The sequence below is a fragment of the Zalophus californianus genome, chromosome 8, assembly GCF_009762305.2.
Source record: "Zalophus californianus isolate mZalCal1 chromosome 8, mZalCal1.pri.v2, whole genome shotgun sequence".
Lineage (NCBI taxonomy): Eukaryota > Metazoa > Chordata > Mammalia > Carnivora > Otariidae > Zalophus > Zalophus californianus.
Window position 1 is genome coordinate 97,832,480 of NC_045602.1, and position 17,727 is coordinate 97,850,206.

Sequence of the window (17,727 nt, forward strand, 5' to 3'; positions counted from 1 at the left end):
CACCGCAACCCTTAATCAACGATGGGCCAAAAGATAGCTCAGCTTTCTTGACGGGTCCAGACAACCTCTGAGGTGTACCCTACTGCCCTTCGACGCCCCGGTGGGATCAGGCAGAAGCTGGATGCTGCGGGGCCTTGCTGGAGGTTACACCCTTGTTGAGCTCATTCCCTACCCTGCTGCCCTTCTCCCTGACCTGTTTCCCTGGAAGTCACGTTTCCATAAATCACTTTACACAAATCCTCATGTCAGCGTGTGCTGACAGAGTCTCATGCAAGAGTCTCAGGCCAAGACACTGGTGTACAGGTGGTGCTCAGAAATATCGGTTCTTATCGGCCTGCTTCAGGTAACAGTGGAATTGGGAGACACATCTCACCTCGAGTCTCCTTCTCTTGCAGGACAGCCCAGCATTGCTAGACTATGCAGCCCACCCCCACTCTCCCTTCTCTGCCTGCAGTCCCTCATGGCCTGACTGAGGTTGGCCCCCAAACCAGTGTGTCTGCTTGAGGCCCCTGGGAGTCAAGGCTTAAGTTTTGTCTGCTAATCTATGTGTGGCTTTAGTAGTAACAGAAAGCTCAGGGAAAGATCTAGGAGCAGAAAAAAAAAAAAAAAAAAAAAAAAGAGCCTTAAGTCAATTTGCCACAAGGGGGTGTGGAGAGAAGAAAGAACTGTGAACTCCTGAGTGACTGGGGTCCAGCCAGGTGGGTGGATGGACAGCCAGGGACGGTCGACACCTCAGGCTTTCTGCCTTTGGTCTATAGAAATCTCAAAGCCCACATGGGCTCCCCACACCCACAGCTTGACATAGAATTGTTCAAAGGGATTAACATTCCCAACTGGACTGAAGCTTTTCGCCAGGATAAATTCCCCTGCTGAAGCAAAGAGGAAGAAGGGAAGCGAGGGTAAGAAAAGATGAGAGGCAGGGACCCATGGGGTCATATCTTTACCTCTCAAACACACTCACTTGAGTACAGCACACACTTGGCCAAGAAATGATTAAAACAATTGCTCACGTGTGACAGAAAAGTCATTTCCATTTAGAAAAATATTTAAATCACAGCTTGGGGAGCATTCTCTGTCTTTGTTAATGATGGGTTAGAGGATGGATTCTCTAAAGCGTGCAGATCGATATGTCCTTTTTCCCGATTAAATTACTGATCTATGATGGTATTTGCCGGTAACGCAGTCAGACACTGTAACGGGAAGGCCTTTACAGTCTGCAAAATTGTATTTCAAGGATAGAACATGGAATAGTATTAGCTTGTGTAATTTCTCTCTGACTTTTTTTCCCCCCTCACCATTTCAGATAGATGAGGCTGATTGTTGAAGAAATGAGATTTTTCTTCCTGGTGCTCGCTTTTATTTCTTCTCTCCACTTGGAGCTGAAATACCCACTTCCTCCAGAGATTTGTTTAAATACTACACGAAGGCGCTTAATATTTCCCTGTATCGAATCGGATCCGTGAGGGCACAAGCATCTCCTCAGCCAATAAACATGAGAAGCAGTAAATGCCCCATCTATCTAGGGTCAAGAGTGGGGGATGCTAAAGGCAGCGCCACTTTGACTTATCTTTCTTTGAAGCTTATGAAATCCGCTGGGGTTTTCTAAAACTTGACTGCACAAAAAACTGCTGCTGAATTTAGTCACACTGCGAACAATGAACTAAGTCAGCTGTGACTCAAAACTTTTTCACACACACTGTGTGGATTCACACACACACTTTTTCACACACACACCATCACCCCAGTTACTCCATGCCCCCATAGCAAGTCTGAAAACCCTCGCTAGGCCTGGTTAGGAAACGCTCTTAGAAGTTCATGGTCGGGAATGGAAGGAGAGGTTTCCAATCTTAGTATCTGCTGGGGATTCTGATTTACCTCTGTTATAGGTTTGCAGAAAGGAAAACTAGCATTCCCAATGACTTGCCTCTTGAACAAGAGGTATGACTTTTAACAAAAAGAATTGCTATTAGCAGGAATATGCTGCCTGACTTGCAGGGAGAAGCTCCCAGCGCTCTTCCTGGGATAATCAAAGCCCTGCCTTAAATTGCCCTTTCTTGCCATTTGCTGATATTTGTTCTGGGGAAGTGGCCAAGAAAGGGAATTCAAAAGCTTGTACTCTGAAAATGAGGTGTCTTCCAGATCTATAGACTCGATAATTAGGGCAATGTTCATAGTTTCTGCAGGACTGCAATACTCAAAATGACCCCCAGCCACTTATTTATTAGTCATCCCAAGCATCTGTCCCCATCACAAACACTCAGAAGGTGTATCGGCAGTCAAGTCAGTCTCTGTTGGCTGGGCACCAGATAGCACCGAGAATCCCATGGCCGGCTGCCATTTGCAACATTCTCTGAGGATAGAGGAGGGTGTGGGAGGAAAGGGCTGGAAGTCGGAGAGTGCTGGGGCTCTGTCCTGCTAGGTGTTTCTTAAATGTCTCTTTGACAGAGCACCAGGGACATTCCCCGATAATGAAGTCAGGGGAGCGGTGCCATCCCAGACATCAGATACAGCATTTGTCAAGTTTTGTGTGTGCATACATGCGCACGTGTGTTCCTATATCCATGCCAAGTATTTGCAGTATGCCTTGCATAAAACTTGAAGAAAGCCATGGAGGAAACACAGAAGTATACTAGAAAGAAAAGATGCTAAAGATATACTTTTGATTCACTTAAAAAAGAACTGAAGTTCTTCAAAAGTTTCAAAAATGCTTTAAAAACCTCTCATTTTGAAGTTAATTTTACTACCATTTATTATACACCCACTGTGTACTGTGTACTGTGTACTGGGCTGGGTGATTTTACATACTGTATCTCATTTAATTTAATCCTCATAATTACCCCCCAAAGTTAGTTATTCTTACCCTCAAAGGCATTCTTATTCCCACGTGTAGATGAGTTACATGGGAGGTAAGAGGTTCAGTGACACGAACATGGCCACACAAACAAGAGAAGTCTGAGCCATCAGGCCATGTGATGTGCAAGAGCCCCAAGGGCTCTCAGGGCTACAACAATTCACGTTACGATTACTCCACTGGCTTTGACATAACATGGGGAATCCACCAAATGTAGCCCATTAAAATTACTTGGATTTATAAAAATCACTTGTATTTATTATAGGAGTACTTAACATAACAAAGGTGTAGCCAATAAGAAATCACATACTCTGGGGCGCCTGGGTGGCTCAGTCAGTTGGGCAACCGATTCTTGATTTCGGCTCGGGTCATGATCTCAGGGTGGTGAGATTGAGCCCTGCCCAGGGCTCTACACTCAGAACGTGGAGTCTGCTCAAGATTGTCTCTCTTTCCCTCTCCCTGTGCCCCTCCCCTGCTCCAATAAATAAATAAATAAATAAATAAATAAATAAATAAATAAATAAAAGAAATCACTCCCCTAGCAATCTATTCGGGATAAACTTCTCATTAGCATGCATTCCACACCTGTGCATACTGTTTTAGAGAAAGTGTAGAAGCCACAGTACCTCAGTCTCAGGCCTTCTCTCCTCCAGGTGCCATGTGCTTTGGATTTTGTACAAGGCTCTCATCAGAATGACAGTCAAAATGTCTGGCCAGACACGTGAACTTCCAGCATCAGGAGAGCAGAAGACCAGTACTCACCCCTGCAGTCAGAGCAACTGCCATCAAGCTGTGTAAAACCAAGGTGAGACGCGCCCCTTCCAAGGCTGCTTTCCTAAGAGGTGTTGTTATTTACAACTTTGCCGGGATGGCTAGATGCAAATGAGACAACCCAACTTTGCTGAGCCTAAATATGATGAATTTACATAGTAACATCCATCTGGCTGTAGGTCTCAAAAATAAACAAATATATAGAGAACCTACTATATTGATTCTTACAAGGTGTGGGGGCCCTCAGTGGGACCTAAATGACCCCCACATGTTGGTGTTAATGAAGGGCTGTGGCCAGAACTGGGACTTCAAATCAAAATTATACTCATACACTCCACACTATTTCGGGTAATTTCAGGTGTTTTGTTTTTTTTTGTTGTTGTTGTTTTTTAAGAAATGAGACCACAAAAAAAGCATGCAATGTGGAAATATCTTTGATTTAGAAATCCCAGATGGTCTGAAGGGGAAGTTACAATTTCTTATCAGTGAAGCATCTAGCAGATTACAGCACAGCTCCTTGAGGGAAGGCTGTTCTCTCTGCGGCCCTCTTGGGTCAGATAATACTAGCTGCCACCTAGGGGTCCCACTCTTAGAGGCCTTATTATATTATATTTAAGCCTCGCAACAACCCAGCAAGGAAGATGCTGTGAACCCCTTGACAGCCAAGAAAACAGAGGTCCAGCAAGGTCAGAACCTTATTCAAGCATGCACACATAGGGAACGACAGCACTGAAAGAAATAGACAGCCTATCTTTTTCCATGCTGCCCTGAGCTCTGTGCTTGCCTGACTTCTCTGAGCCACCAATTACACAGTTCCCTTAAACAAGATTTCATTTCATTTTATTGCCTGCCGGGGTCTTCCATGCCATGACTGTTCTCACCTCGGATGGGTTTCAGTGCTTCTCTCGTCTTGCACTGGTAACCCCTTTGAATAGCTCTGCTCGAGGCAGTCTCACCATTTGCCCTAAATTGGCTCCTGAAAGCTACTTGACTGCGCTACCCATATCCACTGCCCTTATTGTTTCCCATATCCTGTAAGGTCAAGGATGAGGAAACTCTTTTTTTTTTTATTAGTTTCAGGTGCACAGTATAGTGATTCAACAATTCTGTACATCACTCAGTGCTCATCATGATCAGTGTGCTCTTGATCCCCTTCACCTATTTCCCCCATCCCTCCACCTGCCATCCCTCTGGCATCCGCCAGTTTGTTCTCTATAGGTTAAGAGTCTGTTTTTTGAAAAAAGAATAAAAAAAAAAAAGAGTCTGTTTTTTGGTTTGTCTCTTTTTTTTCTTTGTTTCGTTTTGTAAATTCCACATGAATGAAATATAGGGTATTCATCTTTATCTGACTGACTTATTTCACTGAGCATAATACTCCAACATGTGGTTGCAAATGTCAAGATTTCATTCTCTTTTATGGCTGATGAATATTCCATTGTATATACACAAGGGATAGTGAAATCCTTAGTTTTCTCCCAAGAGGAAATAGTACAGCTACATGGAAAAATTTAAACACTACACACACACACAGACACACACACACACACACACAGACACACACAGCCTCAGCTTGGGAGTATAGAGGAAACCTACAAGTTGGAGTTCCCTCAGGGATCCCTAGGCCTAGTTGTTTGGGGATTTTTGTTTTCTTTAATGTCTGTTGGGGGAGGTCATGGAGAGGACGTGACCACCAGTTGACCCTTGAGCTGGACGCGAATGGTCAGTAGAGGCTCCTCACTCGTCTTGCAGCCGCCCATAAGCCTTGCGTGTTAAGTCCCTTGCTTCAGGAAACTGCCACCTGCCCATCTGGAGTGGTCTACCTCTTTCCCAGTCTCCCCTTCCAGGGCCTGGTCTCAGATTTCTCAGGAGCTCCCAAGTTTGCAAAGCAACAACATCAGGGACTGAGAATCTCTTAGAGGTAGAAGATACCCTTGCTCGTAGTGGGAAGGAAGGAAGATTCCCCAAGTGGCCTCATTGCCCCCCCCGACTCTCACTTCCCCACCCCACGGCCCCCTTTTCTGGAAGGTAGAGATCTATAGACACCACGCCGGTGCCTACAACATGGGGGGATACTGGTTTCGGAATGTGGAAATCCTGCTCGTTCAACCTTGGCAGAGCTGCTTCATCTCCCGGGTGCTCTCGCTTTTTTCACTTATTTCTTTCTGTGTCAGAGGAAAGGAGAGAACTAAAATGAGTGTTTCTCATAACCTTTAATGTCCAAGGGTTTTAGAACATGCTACCCCAAAAGATGCCGCTTCGGCATATTGATCATTTTGAGCTGAAGGCGGGAGAGAAATCGTGCAGATGCAGGAAGGGCTCTCTGACCTCCCTTTCTACCTAAAAACAGGCCATAAAATTTCCCACGAGGAAGGTGCTCTCGGTGCGCTGGGAAGAGGACGCACTTATGGCCAGGCCCTAGGAGTCGGAGCTGGAAGGGACCCGGGCAAACAAGCCGCTGCAATCACCCTTGTCTTCCACAGCTCTCCGTGTACGTTTCCTGGTCACCGTACCGTGATTTACTGCCCCGCACCCAAGCCACTTTGTCTTGTCACGTCCCACATTTTATTGTTCATTGTCGAAAAAGGTGTATAAGTACATGGCTCTAGTGGCTTCTCTGAGTCTTCATTTTCCTTTTGAAGATTCCCATCACCATATAAAAATATGAAATTAAGCATACCCGCTTCTCTCCTGGTGGTCTATGTCAGTTTAATTCTTAGGCCCAGCCAGAGACCCAAGGAGGGTAGAAGGAGGTTTCTCTTTCCCTCCAATGCATCCATGAACCTCAAATCTGGGGGTCTTGTGAAAATGCAGATTGTGATTCAGAAAGTCTGCGGTGGGCCCTGGGGTTCTGCCTTCTTAACCAGCACCCAAGTGAGGCCCACGCTGCCCCCGGGCCAGGGATGGCCCTTTGCCTTCTGAAAGGCTAGCTCATGTTTAAAAGTCCCTGCAGGTGCTTTCATTCTGTTGATGCAGCTAGGCCCCCAGAAGATGGAAACCAATCAAAAGTCCTGGATGAGATCGGTTCTGGTGAGGGGAAGGCAGGTGTGGCCAGGAGGGACCGCAGCCTGAAGCCCCGTGCTTGAGGAGGAAGGCTGGAAGCATGAGGCCAGACAGATGGGGGCTTTGGCAGATGGAGGGTGTCATGAGGGATAATGGTGTACCTGGAAGGGGGAGCCAGCAAGTGAGAGGCAGATAGAAATAGCGGATAAATGTCTCTTACCTTAAATTGTGTTGACCACCCTAGATGCTGCCTGAAACATTTTATGGAATGCAGTAAGTGGGTTTGGGTTTGGGGGGCTTTTTGGGGTACCATTTCACATGATGAAACCCCATGGGAATTTGGCAAAAATAAATTCACCCCAAATCACAATGGACACAGCTGGAAAAATGACCCTGGGGTCCCCATCTCTGACTTATTGTAAATGCCCTCCTCTTCATGCCGGTGGGATGAATAGACCACAGAAAACTGAGGAACCAACCCCAATTCCAAGTGCCTTCCAGACTTTCGATGACCCCAGGTGAAAAATGTTTTAAAACAAATTTTACATCAGAAATTGTCAATTTTTTTGAGTACAGGCATTTTAATTACATGTAAAAAAGACTCATGACTACATAAAAAGAATTATAGTAGGAATACACAATCAAAGCAAATTTCCAATCAAATGTAGAGACACTTGTATTATCCTTTGGGACCACCAATGCCCTCACCAGATTTCTTCACACATCATCCTTGACTGGGGGACTTTGCACAGGAAGAGGAAATTCAAAGTTGAAAAAGAAGTCGAGAAATAACCCACAGAATTTTTCCCCCTGTCTTTTGACTTGAAGCTCAAATGTTTGCAGTGACAGCACATATGATGGGGAAACTATCCCATTACAAATATTTCATAAGCTGCTCCACCCTTATTACATACACACACACTTAAAATTTGGGAAGCAGTAAATTGATCACTAGAAGATAAAATTCCATTGAAATAATTCGTGATTTTTTTTAAGAGAAAGAGGCATAGTCCAAATACCTCTGAGCCCAAACAGCTCATCCGCTCCCACCAACTTCACATCCCAAACACATCCAATATTAAAAGTAACAACAATCCTCGAATACTCCTTGGGGATATAGCCCCTTTGGGTACATATAACACTCCAAATGGCCAGTGAGACAAATAATTAGAAAACAGCATGTCCAAAGAGAAGATCTGTGACCCACCAAGTTTATATAAGAAGCCAAAGAGCTGGTAAGAATTACAATTTAGAAATAATAAAAATGAGCCATCCTCTGTATACATTCTTGCATAAGAGAGGGTTCTCTAGGCTAAAATAGAATTTCTGCTTTCAATTCTCCCTCTTGAACCAAACGTCGCCCTGCCCCAGGTGGTGGGAAGACCAGGCCAGCAGAAAACTGAATGGAACCCCCTCCTTCATGCGCCACCTCTGGCCGCCAAGGCCCAGTCCTCCTGTAAGGATAACAAAGCCTTGAAACAAAAGTCAGGAATTAGGGACACGTATTTTTTTCTTATTTCGCTTTTCCTAGTTTTTGGTGTTTCCTTTTTCCTTGCAGGTTTGTCTAATTTCTTACTCACAGAAGAAGTCAATATCCTAGGGGGAAAAAAAAGGCAAAAAAAAAAAAAAAGATTGAACCGAGCACACAAGGGCCAGAAAACAAATATAGTTTCTTTATTTAAAAGAAGGTCATAGGTCATCAAAGAGAAATCTGGATTTAAAATAAGGTTGAACCCCAAAGAGTATGACATAATTATCACTTTAAGTCAAAAACTACTTAAAATGAAGGTTCTCAAATACACTTTTAATTGGTGGTTAATTGACACATTCAAGCTCAGTGCTCAGAAGCGATGACAAGCAAGTCCCGTTTGTGTGGGTTGGGCAATGTTTTGAAGTTATTTCACGCAGCAATTAGCTCCAGGAGAATCTTCAAAACAACCACCCTGCCAAGTAGCTCAAAGGGAATCTTTTATGTCTCTTCTGGGGCTTGCAAGACCCCAGGGCACTGGAAAGAGTATAATTTCTTTTTCAAACATAAGTAGAATCTATAGACCACAGAAATAAGGCACCCAAAGATTTATTTTTCCAGAATGTTTTGATTTGATTAAATACAGGTGCTGATTTTTTCCCAGCCCAAGTGTTTTAGTAAATAAATGTAACCATCAGTTAAGAGTCCATGAATACTATATTCTTTTCTTTCTTTGTGACATGGACTCCTTTCTAGGATAACTTGTATCTAAAAACAAAAGGGGGTGGATGGAGAAAGTTCAGTAACCTTTCAACACTGAGAGTAGGTGTAAATGCTCTCCCAAACCTCCCTGTCTTGGGGAAGCCTCTGCTACAAGTAGGGGGGTTTGCTCCAGTCGTCTTGTAAGTGACAAGATGCATTTTTAACACCTGCCTGCACTAGCCCAGGATCTGGGTCCTTCCCTGGCCTGCTCTGAGACACTTACCATGGTGGGGACTTCTCTGGTGGCTTCTTGGTACAAGTGTTGCTCCTCGACCAAGCTGCTGGGGAAATAGCCCAGGGTGCCCATCTCGTCCTCATGGTCATCTCCGTAGACCTGAGCGCCCAGAAGAGTAACAGTCAGGGGGCTGCGGCTGGGAGTCCACTTCTAGACACCCCCTAGCATCACATTTGCTGTGAATGAGAATTACAGAATTGCAATGACTCCATTTTCCCCTCTGGGTTCCAGGGGCCTCAGATCCAACTTTGAAGCTCACTCACAGCAACTGAGTCAACCCACAGAAAGTGTATCTCTGTTCTCTTGTGGCCAGGTCTTCCCAGTCTCACTGAGCATTTCTTTATTTTATGCAATCTTGTGAACCGCCCAAAATCTTTTTGGAACCCATAAGCAAAGTCAGTACGTTTCTAAAGAACCAAATAGGTACTTTTATTTTAAAGAACTGGCCTTTCTCGATTGTTAAATATTCGAGTGCACAGATACTTGAGTGAATTTAAGATTTAATTCTTCATTCCTTGAGAATCTGTCTGTGGGGCTGCAGATGAGGACAGGAAATCAGCCCTGCTTCATCCCTCCCTGGGGCCCACCCCTGCAGGTTTTCACCGAAGAAAGCAGATTCTCTGGAACTGAAGAGGGTGTTGGTTTCCTTTAAAATATTGAAGCGGAACCTGACTGCCAACACGCAAGCCTTTTCCTTGGCAAATCCGTTCAAACATTTTTGAGTAAGTTTCAAACTCTTTAAGATGTTCAAGCCCCCCATGTGGTTGACTAGTTCTTGCCAACACATCACATAAACCTACATTTGGTTTTGTTATGAAATTTCCTTTGTTTCTTCAAAATGCCAGAAAAGCAAATGCATGTGATTTTCTGCACTTGCATCTAAACCTCTCCATTATTCTTGAGAGCTTGTTTCAAACACTGAAATGTACTGGAGGGAGGTCAGAGAGAAAAAATTAAGAGCAACCTATGTCAAGATGTGTGTATATTTGCAAGGATCTCATCTTACACTGCCAGCCCAAAATTCTCCAGCTCCGTTTTCTTGTACCAGCTTTGAGTAAACATAAATCTGCTGTCCTTTTTTAACATTAATAAACCTACAGTCTGGGGCATTGTAATCTTCTTGAGCTCTGGCCAGAGAAATAGTATCTGGAAGAAAAGAAACATTGAAATGACTACATTATTTAGTCTCCTGGATTTTCTAACAGTAAAAAGGCCGAACATATCAGAAATAGGAAATCAGAGAGACTAATAACTCCCAGTTTACAGCTCCTGAATGTTCAGTTCAAGAAGAGTAATATAGCCAAGGTATGAAAGCTGAAAATCTTAACCAAGTGAATTCTCAGTAATTAAGACACTGAATGTACAGACCAAGCAGTCCTAGCGACATACACGTTAGAGAAGATTCACTTAAAGCCCAATTAGATAGTTCTGCTGTTAGTGGATTTTTTCTTTTTCTACTTATTTATTTATTTATTTATTTATTGACAGAGAGATTTATTTTTATTTAGATAGATAGATAGATAGATAGATTTTTATTTATTTATTTATGACAGAGAGAGAGCACAAGCAGGGGGAGCGGCAGGCAGAGGGAGAAGCAGGCTCCCCGCTGAGCAGGGAGCCAGACATGGGGCTCGATCCCAGAACTCTGGGATCATGACCCGAGCCGAAGGCAGACGCTCAACTGACTGAGCCACCCAGGCGCCCCATTCTTTTTCAATTATATAATAGAAAGATAATGAAAGGCATAAAAAGTGTCCTTACACACGCACTCGTCATCTGCACAGAGCTTCTTGGAAGCAAGTCTGTCCATAAATATTCCGTGCACGGCACATATGGCTACAAGACCTGGGAGGGAAAGTAATAATAGTCTGGCCATCTTCCTTTTTTTGCTGTTTTTGCTGTCGTCCTTTAACTGGAAGTGGGAACTGACTGCAGTGGTTCCTGTCTTTTATGTGGAAGTCAGACATCTGGGTGAGTCCCCCCAGCCAATGGGAAGGTGCCCACGTTCCTTCCTCTGCCTTCCTAACAGCTCCCGAGCTCCAGGGGCTAATTTGCATCTGGTTTTCCAAAGAGACTCAAACTCGATGTCTTTTTTTATATATATACACAAATGATATCCAAACGGTCCACCATTGGTAAAGCCACTTTAGCTGTGATACACTGAACTAGTAGGGCATTGTGGAAAGAACTATGAGAATTTTAAATCATTTAAAACAATTTTTTGGCTCCATTTTCCTATTCTTTCCACTTAGAAGCAGAGATGTACTGACTAGATGAATCTGCTGAAAATGTGAGATCTATATCCTTAGAACACATAATGTTCCTTGAAACAAATCCAATTAATAAACGTGGATTTATAGAATAGATAAATCAAGGATGCTTAAATTTACAAATCATCCATGATAAGATTTTCAGGAGTCGCGTCTGTTCTGAGGCAGACATAGTTTGTAACACGTGAGCCGTTACCAGATCTAGACTGTTTCAATGTGGAAAGGGGGACATAGGTGAGTTGGAAAGAATGGAACAATCTTTTCTTCCTCTCTGGAACTTTTGAAATTCAGTCTCACAGTGCTCCTGGGTGGAGACAGGGAAAGCTAGAGGTTCCTGTCACCGTCCTTCTCCCTGCTTCTGGGAGTCTTTCCCGCAGAAAGAGGAGTACTGCTAGAAATCACCAAAGTTGAAGTGCCAATATGCAGCTCCATCTAGTCAACAAATATTTACTGAGCACCTACTGTGTGCCAGGTCCTGTTCCAGGCACGAGGGATACAGCAGTGAATAAAAAAATTCCCTGGCCCCAAGGATTTACTTTCTATGAGGAGAGACAAGACAATAGGTTGCTGCCTTTTCTAGTGTTTGGGGCTGGTATCTCTTTCATAAGATTCACACCGCCCCCCACCCCACTGTTTCTAGACTAGAGGTCCCTGTCCGGATGCCCTGTCCAACTTGGCTGATGATGAGGCTTCAGAACAGAACCTCCTCCTCCCTCCAACAGGCAGTCACCTCACAAGATGAGGGACAAGCATTCAACTTAACAAAATAATCTTGTACACAACTGGGGGTAAACTGGCAAAGCAAAATATGCTTATAGTATTATTTTTTAAAAAGGTTTTATTTGGGGGTGGAGTGTGTTATTTTCAGAGGACAATATTTTAAAGAGCTGGCCCAGATGTGGAAGCTTCTTTAATTCAATATCTCAATTATAGATAAAGAAACTATAGCCCCTACAGTCCAGCAAAGGCCAGAACCACCTTTTTTTTTTTAAAGGTTTTTTAATTTATTCATTTGAGAGAGACAGAGAGCACAAGCAGGGAGAGAGGCAGAGAGAGAGGGAGAAGCAGGCTCCCCACGGAGCAAGGGAGCCCAATGTGAGACTCCATCCCAGGACCCTGAGATCATGACTTGAGCTGAAGGCAGACACCCAACCGACTGAGCCACCCAGGTGCTCCAGAATTGAGATTTTAAATTCCTCATTTCCTGTTTCACTTTAAGGAAAATATGAATTGGAAATCATTTCCAAAAGCAGGCTGCCAGTACATTTTTCCTTCCTTATAATCTAGGGCCCTAAGAGGGTCTCTGGGAAAACTAAAGCATAGATTAAATCTTCTTAATCCTGATCAGGCAGCTCTTTTACAGACTGTGAGGGTCTCAAGGCAGCCCTCAACACAGGAGAGCTAAAAGACAATTGCCACTTAAGAGGCACTTAACAGAAACGGGGATTGCCACACAGTCCAAGCCCCACCTCCCCCTGGAGCAGAGTGAAATGTGGAATAAAGCCACAACCGAGCCATCACAACAACTTAGCAAGCTAAGGCCGGTGCTCACACCAAGCCATTATTGGCTATTGGAAGGTGGAGAAGTAAAGACAAGAGATGTCAAGCCATCTGAGTACGTCCCCGGGCAGGCCTGGGATATCCTAGCATTCTGCAGCGGGCGGAGACAGGATGGAAACGAACATTTTGCTTGCAAATTGGAACTTAAACTTATTATTACTCGGCGAGCAGTTGTCCCTGGAGGCAGGCTCCAGACCCTGTGGATACTGGGGGTCTGGAGAAGGGCTCTGTCCTGAGCAGGCTCACCTCCTTCATCTGGATTTTCAGGTGTATTCTCTGCGCCTTTATTCTCCAAATGACATTTTTCTGTTTTTGTTCCTAAATTAGCTCTCGATCTGCAGTTCTTAAAATGGGGTCCATGGCTCCTCTAAGGTATAAAAATAGGTTTGGGTGGTGGATGGGGGTAGAAGCAACCTTCTTGCTGTGACCTACAAGGCCCTGCATGATCTGGCCCCTCTGCCCCTCTGAAGTCACCTCCTGTCATTCTCTCCCTCACTCACTCTGCGCCTGCCATACCAGCTGATCTGTCTTATGAAACTGCGGGGTTCATTTCTACTTCAGGCCCTCTGGAGCTGATTGCTGGGGAAGCTTTCATTCCATAGACTGGTCCTCAGGTCTCTGGACAAGATGTCTCCCCAGACAGACAGACAGACAGACCGGTTTCACAAAGCCATTCTTGCACTCCTCCAACTCAATCCATCCATTGTGTGTTCATGGTACACTGCCTCATCACTTATCACTACGCGACAGGCCTTCTTTATTTACGTGGTGACGATTTGTCCCCAGACACCACAATGAAAGCTCCAGGAGGTGAGGATCTTGTCAATCTTGCCCTTTGCTCTATCATTAGCACCCACAAAAATGGGCATCTGGGGCGCCTGGGTGGCTCAGTTGTTAAGCGTCTGCCTTCGGCTCAGGTCATGATCCCAGGGTCCTGGGATCGAGCCCCGCATCAGGCTCCCTGCTCAGCGGATAGCCTGCTTCTCCCTCTCCCACTCCCCCTGCTTCAGTTCCCTCTCTCGCTGTCTCTTTGCCAAATAAATAAATAAAATCTTAAAAAAGAAAAAGAAAAAGAAAAATGAGTATTCATTGAATGAATGCATGGCCTCCCTGAAGTTTATGCTTAGGTGTATATATGCATGTTTTTGTTTTAATTTTGTTTTTCCTGGGGAAAGCCCTTAGGTTTTATCAAGTTTCAAAAGACGTTCATAACACCACAAAATCAAGACTCACCAACTAAGTTATCAGGGCAAAGACTCCGGGATTTTGCCACCAAAGCATGGTCCCCAGATCAGCACATTCAGCATCACTTTATAAAGTCTCTCAAACCTCACCCCTCAGGGTGCCTGGGTGGCTCAGTTGGTTAGGCGACTGCCTTCAGCTTAGGTCATGATCCTGGAGTCCCACGATGGGAGTCCGCATTGGGCTCCCTGCTCAGCAGGGAGTCTGCTTCTCCCTCTGACCCTCCCCGCTCCCATGCTCTCTCTCTCTCTCATTTTCTCTCTCTCAAACGGATAAATAAAATCTTAAGGAAAAAAAAAAAAAACCACCCCTCTCCTCCAGTCCTGCTAGATCTGTTTAATAAGGTACAAAAGTGCTTTGGAAGAACATGAAAGTTTGAGAAGTACTGCTCAAGGGCAAATCAATTTCAGCACAAATTTTAAGCCAGGGCTTCACATTCTGCATTAGATCTTTACTGGATACAATATTTCCAAGGACAAAATGCTTGCTAAATACCCAAACAGAAAATACTTTACACCTTAAAGTTCAAAATGGAGATGTGAGCCTCTTGCAATGCTTTCCTTTAAAAACAAAAAAGATTACTTATTTGAGAGAGAGAGAGAAGGAGTGTGAGCAGGAGGGAGAGGAAGAGGGAGAGAAAATCCTAAAACAGACTCTGTACAGAGCTCAACATGGGGCTCGATCCCACAACCACAAGATAATGATCTGAGCCAAAACCAAGAGTCAGACACTTAACCAACTGAACCACCCAGGTGCCCCACAACACTTTGCATTTTTACACCATCTTCTTCTTATCAATATGCTGCCTTTGAAAAATACAATTTGAACTAATGATCTAATCATTATAACCTATTTCGAAAGGTAGAAATCTGCTTTGTTAGTTCTTAACTCACATTGGAATCACTCAGGGAACTTAAAAACATTGCTGATTGGGTTTCACGCCTAGAGATTGGGATTTAATTGATATGGGGTGTAGGTTAGGCATGGGCATTTGGAAATGTTTCCCAGATGATTCAAATCCGCAGCAGAAGTTAAAGTTAAACTCGAAGTTGTGAACCACCACATTAGATGAGCGCAACATCTACTTCTTCCAAAACTCCGGGCAACTCCCACAGATGGGCCCAAGATCCCAGCATGATCAAATCATTTTCAAAGGGTAGTTAGTTCCTTTTTTCTTCCCCCTCTTCCCTCTTGAAGCCTTGCTTCCCAGAGTTTGATTACATTCCAGGAGATTTAAGCAGTAAGTAAATGCATTGATCACTGGGAGCGGAGGAAGTTACAAAGAAGGAAAGTAGGGCTGGAATGCTTGGGTGGCTCAGTTGGTTAAGCGTCTGCCTTCCGCTCAGGTCGTAATCCCAGGGCCCTGAGATCGAGTGCCGCATTGGGCTCCTACTCAGTGGGGAGACTGCTTTTCCCTCTCCCACTCTTTGTGTGCAGGGGCTCTCTCTCTCTCTCTCAAATAAATAAAATCTTAAAAAACAAAAGGAAAGGGGGAAGCCCAGAATAAACTCAGGGTCGCCGGATTGCAATTAGAGATATGGCTGTAAATTCCTTTTTCATATAATTGTATCGATACAGCCACAAATACAGACACACAGATATCTCTGCATACCATTAAGAAAGGCAAGGACCGGCTGAGGAACGCACAGGACACTGAAGAGACAACCACATGTGGCATGATCCCAGGTTGGAATCTTGGTCATTTTAGGGACATCAACAAAATGTGAATCAGATTGGATACTGGATTAATGTTATTTCCTGATTCTGCTGGTCATATGGCAGTTATGCAGCAGCGTGGTCTTGTACTTAGGAAATACACACTGAAGTATTAAGGGGTAATAAAGGGTCAAGGTGGCATGACTCCTGAATGGTTCAGCAACGTTTATGGGAGCTGTGTACTATTTCTGCATTTTTTATATAAATTGGAAATTATACGGGGCACCTGGGTGGCTCAGTCGTTAAGCGTCTGCCTTCGGCTCAGGTCATGATCCCAGGGTCGGGGGATCAAGCCCCGCATCGGGCTCCCTGTTCTGCGGGAAGCCTGCTTCTCCCTCTCCCACTTCCCCTGCTTGTGTTCCCTCTCTCACTGTTTCTCTCTCTGTCAAACAAATAAATTCTTTAAAAAAATTGGAAATTATATCAAAATAAAAAGCTTTCAAAAGTAATCAGATGTTCATAAGCTCTTTATTTGTAACAGCCCCAAATTTAAAAGAACCCAAATGCCCATCCACTGTTAGAACTGCTAATGCATTCAAGAGATGAACTTCAAAAGCATTCTATTTTTTTTTTTTTTTTTAATTTTAAAGGGGCTCGAACTCTGAGATCAAGAGTTGCATGCCCCACCGACTGAGCCAGCCAGGCAGCCCCAAAAGTATTCTAGACTGGGGACAATTATAGTGCTAGAAAGCAGATCATTGGTTGCCTAGGGTCAGGGATAGGGAATGGATTAACTGCAAAGGGGCAAAGGGAGTCTTTGTATTTGAGGGGTGATGGAAGGCTCTGTATCTTGATTATGGTTAGTACACAACTGTATACAACTGTCAAAACCCATCAAATTGGCTTACTCACCCAAACTCACTAAAAAGGGGTGAATTTTATTGCATGTAAATAACTCAATTAAAAAAAATCTGAAATAAAATCTTTAAAGAAGGGGGCAGCACCTGGGTGCTCAGTCATTAAAACATCTGCCTTTGGCTCAGGTCATGATCTCAGTGACCTAGGATCCAGCCCTGTGTCAAGCTCCCTGCTTCGCCAGGAGTCTGCTTCTCTCTCCCTTTGCCCCTCCCTCCACTTGTGCTCTCTCTCAAATAAATAAAATCTTTTAAAAAAGATTCTAAATGTGGCAGCTTTAGGAATAAAAATTATTTTGCTTTTTCCTCATGTATACGTTGAGTGACCTGACAAAAATCTACGTAAGTCTAGAAGTAGTCTTCCCATTAAGTATACAATAAAAATTCAAACTTTTGTTCAAGGAAATATTCAAAGAAAAACATGAAAAAATGATCAAGTGTCACTTTAATGTGTGCTGTAGGTGCAAAAAATTGTCCACTTCTAAAGATGCCCATGGTTTTACTAGCAGGGGACTGAATCACAGCCTTAGGTATAAATCAAAAGCTAAAGAAAACGAGCTTTGGTGTTTAAGAATTAAACATTGGTGTTTGAGAATTACAAAGACATATCAAGGTTAGAATTGGCAATTCTTTACAAGTCAGCCTATTTATCTTAAAAAATTTTTAGATTGTAAATTCTTTCCCTTGGAAACCTTCCTAAAGAAGAGGTTAGATTATTAAACAAGCAGGTATTCCTTAGGAAAAATCCTGCATCAAGAGGATAAGAGCATGAAATGAGAAGTTGAAAGACAGCATTCCCTCTCCTTGTTTCCCCTGAAAATAAGTTACTCCGAAATGGCCTTTATCCAATTAAATGCTGAATGAAAAGCTTTGTGAAATGCCTACTACCAGCAAGAAATGATGCGCATTTATTTGAAGAACACAAAGTTCAAACTTGGTTCCTGTCCAGGTCTCATTTTCTTCTAACACTTAGGGCAATTATTTTTACCATTAATGCA

General features: G+C 43.7%; 1 protein-coding gene across 1 annotated transcript; it reads right to left on the bottom strand.

The window, feature by feature from the left end:
* Window positions 1-7,189: 7,189 nt before the first annotated feature.
* OTOR (otoraplin) lies at window positions 7,190-11,150 on the bottom strand. The gene is made up of 4 exons (XM_027623081.2): window positions 10,849-11,150; window positions 10,094-10,233; window positions 9,076-9,186; window positions 7,190-8,218 (listed from the first exon to the last, which is right to left on the bottom strand). Exons 1-4 carry the CDS (start codon window positions 10,961-10,963, stop codon window positions 8,195-8,197), a joined length of 390 nt encoding a protein of 129 aa, XP_027478882.1. The 5' UTR covers window positions 10,964-11,150; the 3' UTR covers window positions 7,190-8,194.
* Between the last annotated feature and the right edge of the window lie 6,577 nt (window positions 11,151-17,727).

Coding starts and splice junctions, on each gene's coding strand:
- OTOR (XM_027623081.2), bottom strand. CDS start 10,963: ATGGCCAGACTATTATTACTTTCCCTCCCAGGTCTTGTAGCCATATGT. Junction 10,234..10,848: donor TGCAGATGACGAGTGCGTGT/GTAAGGACACTT, acceptor CTTTTCTTCCAG/ATACTATTTCTCTGGCCAGA. Junction 9,187..10,093: donor GAGAATTTTGGGCTGGCAGT/GTAAGATGAGAT, acceptor CTGGGCGCTCAG/GTCTACGGAGATGACCATGA.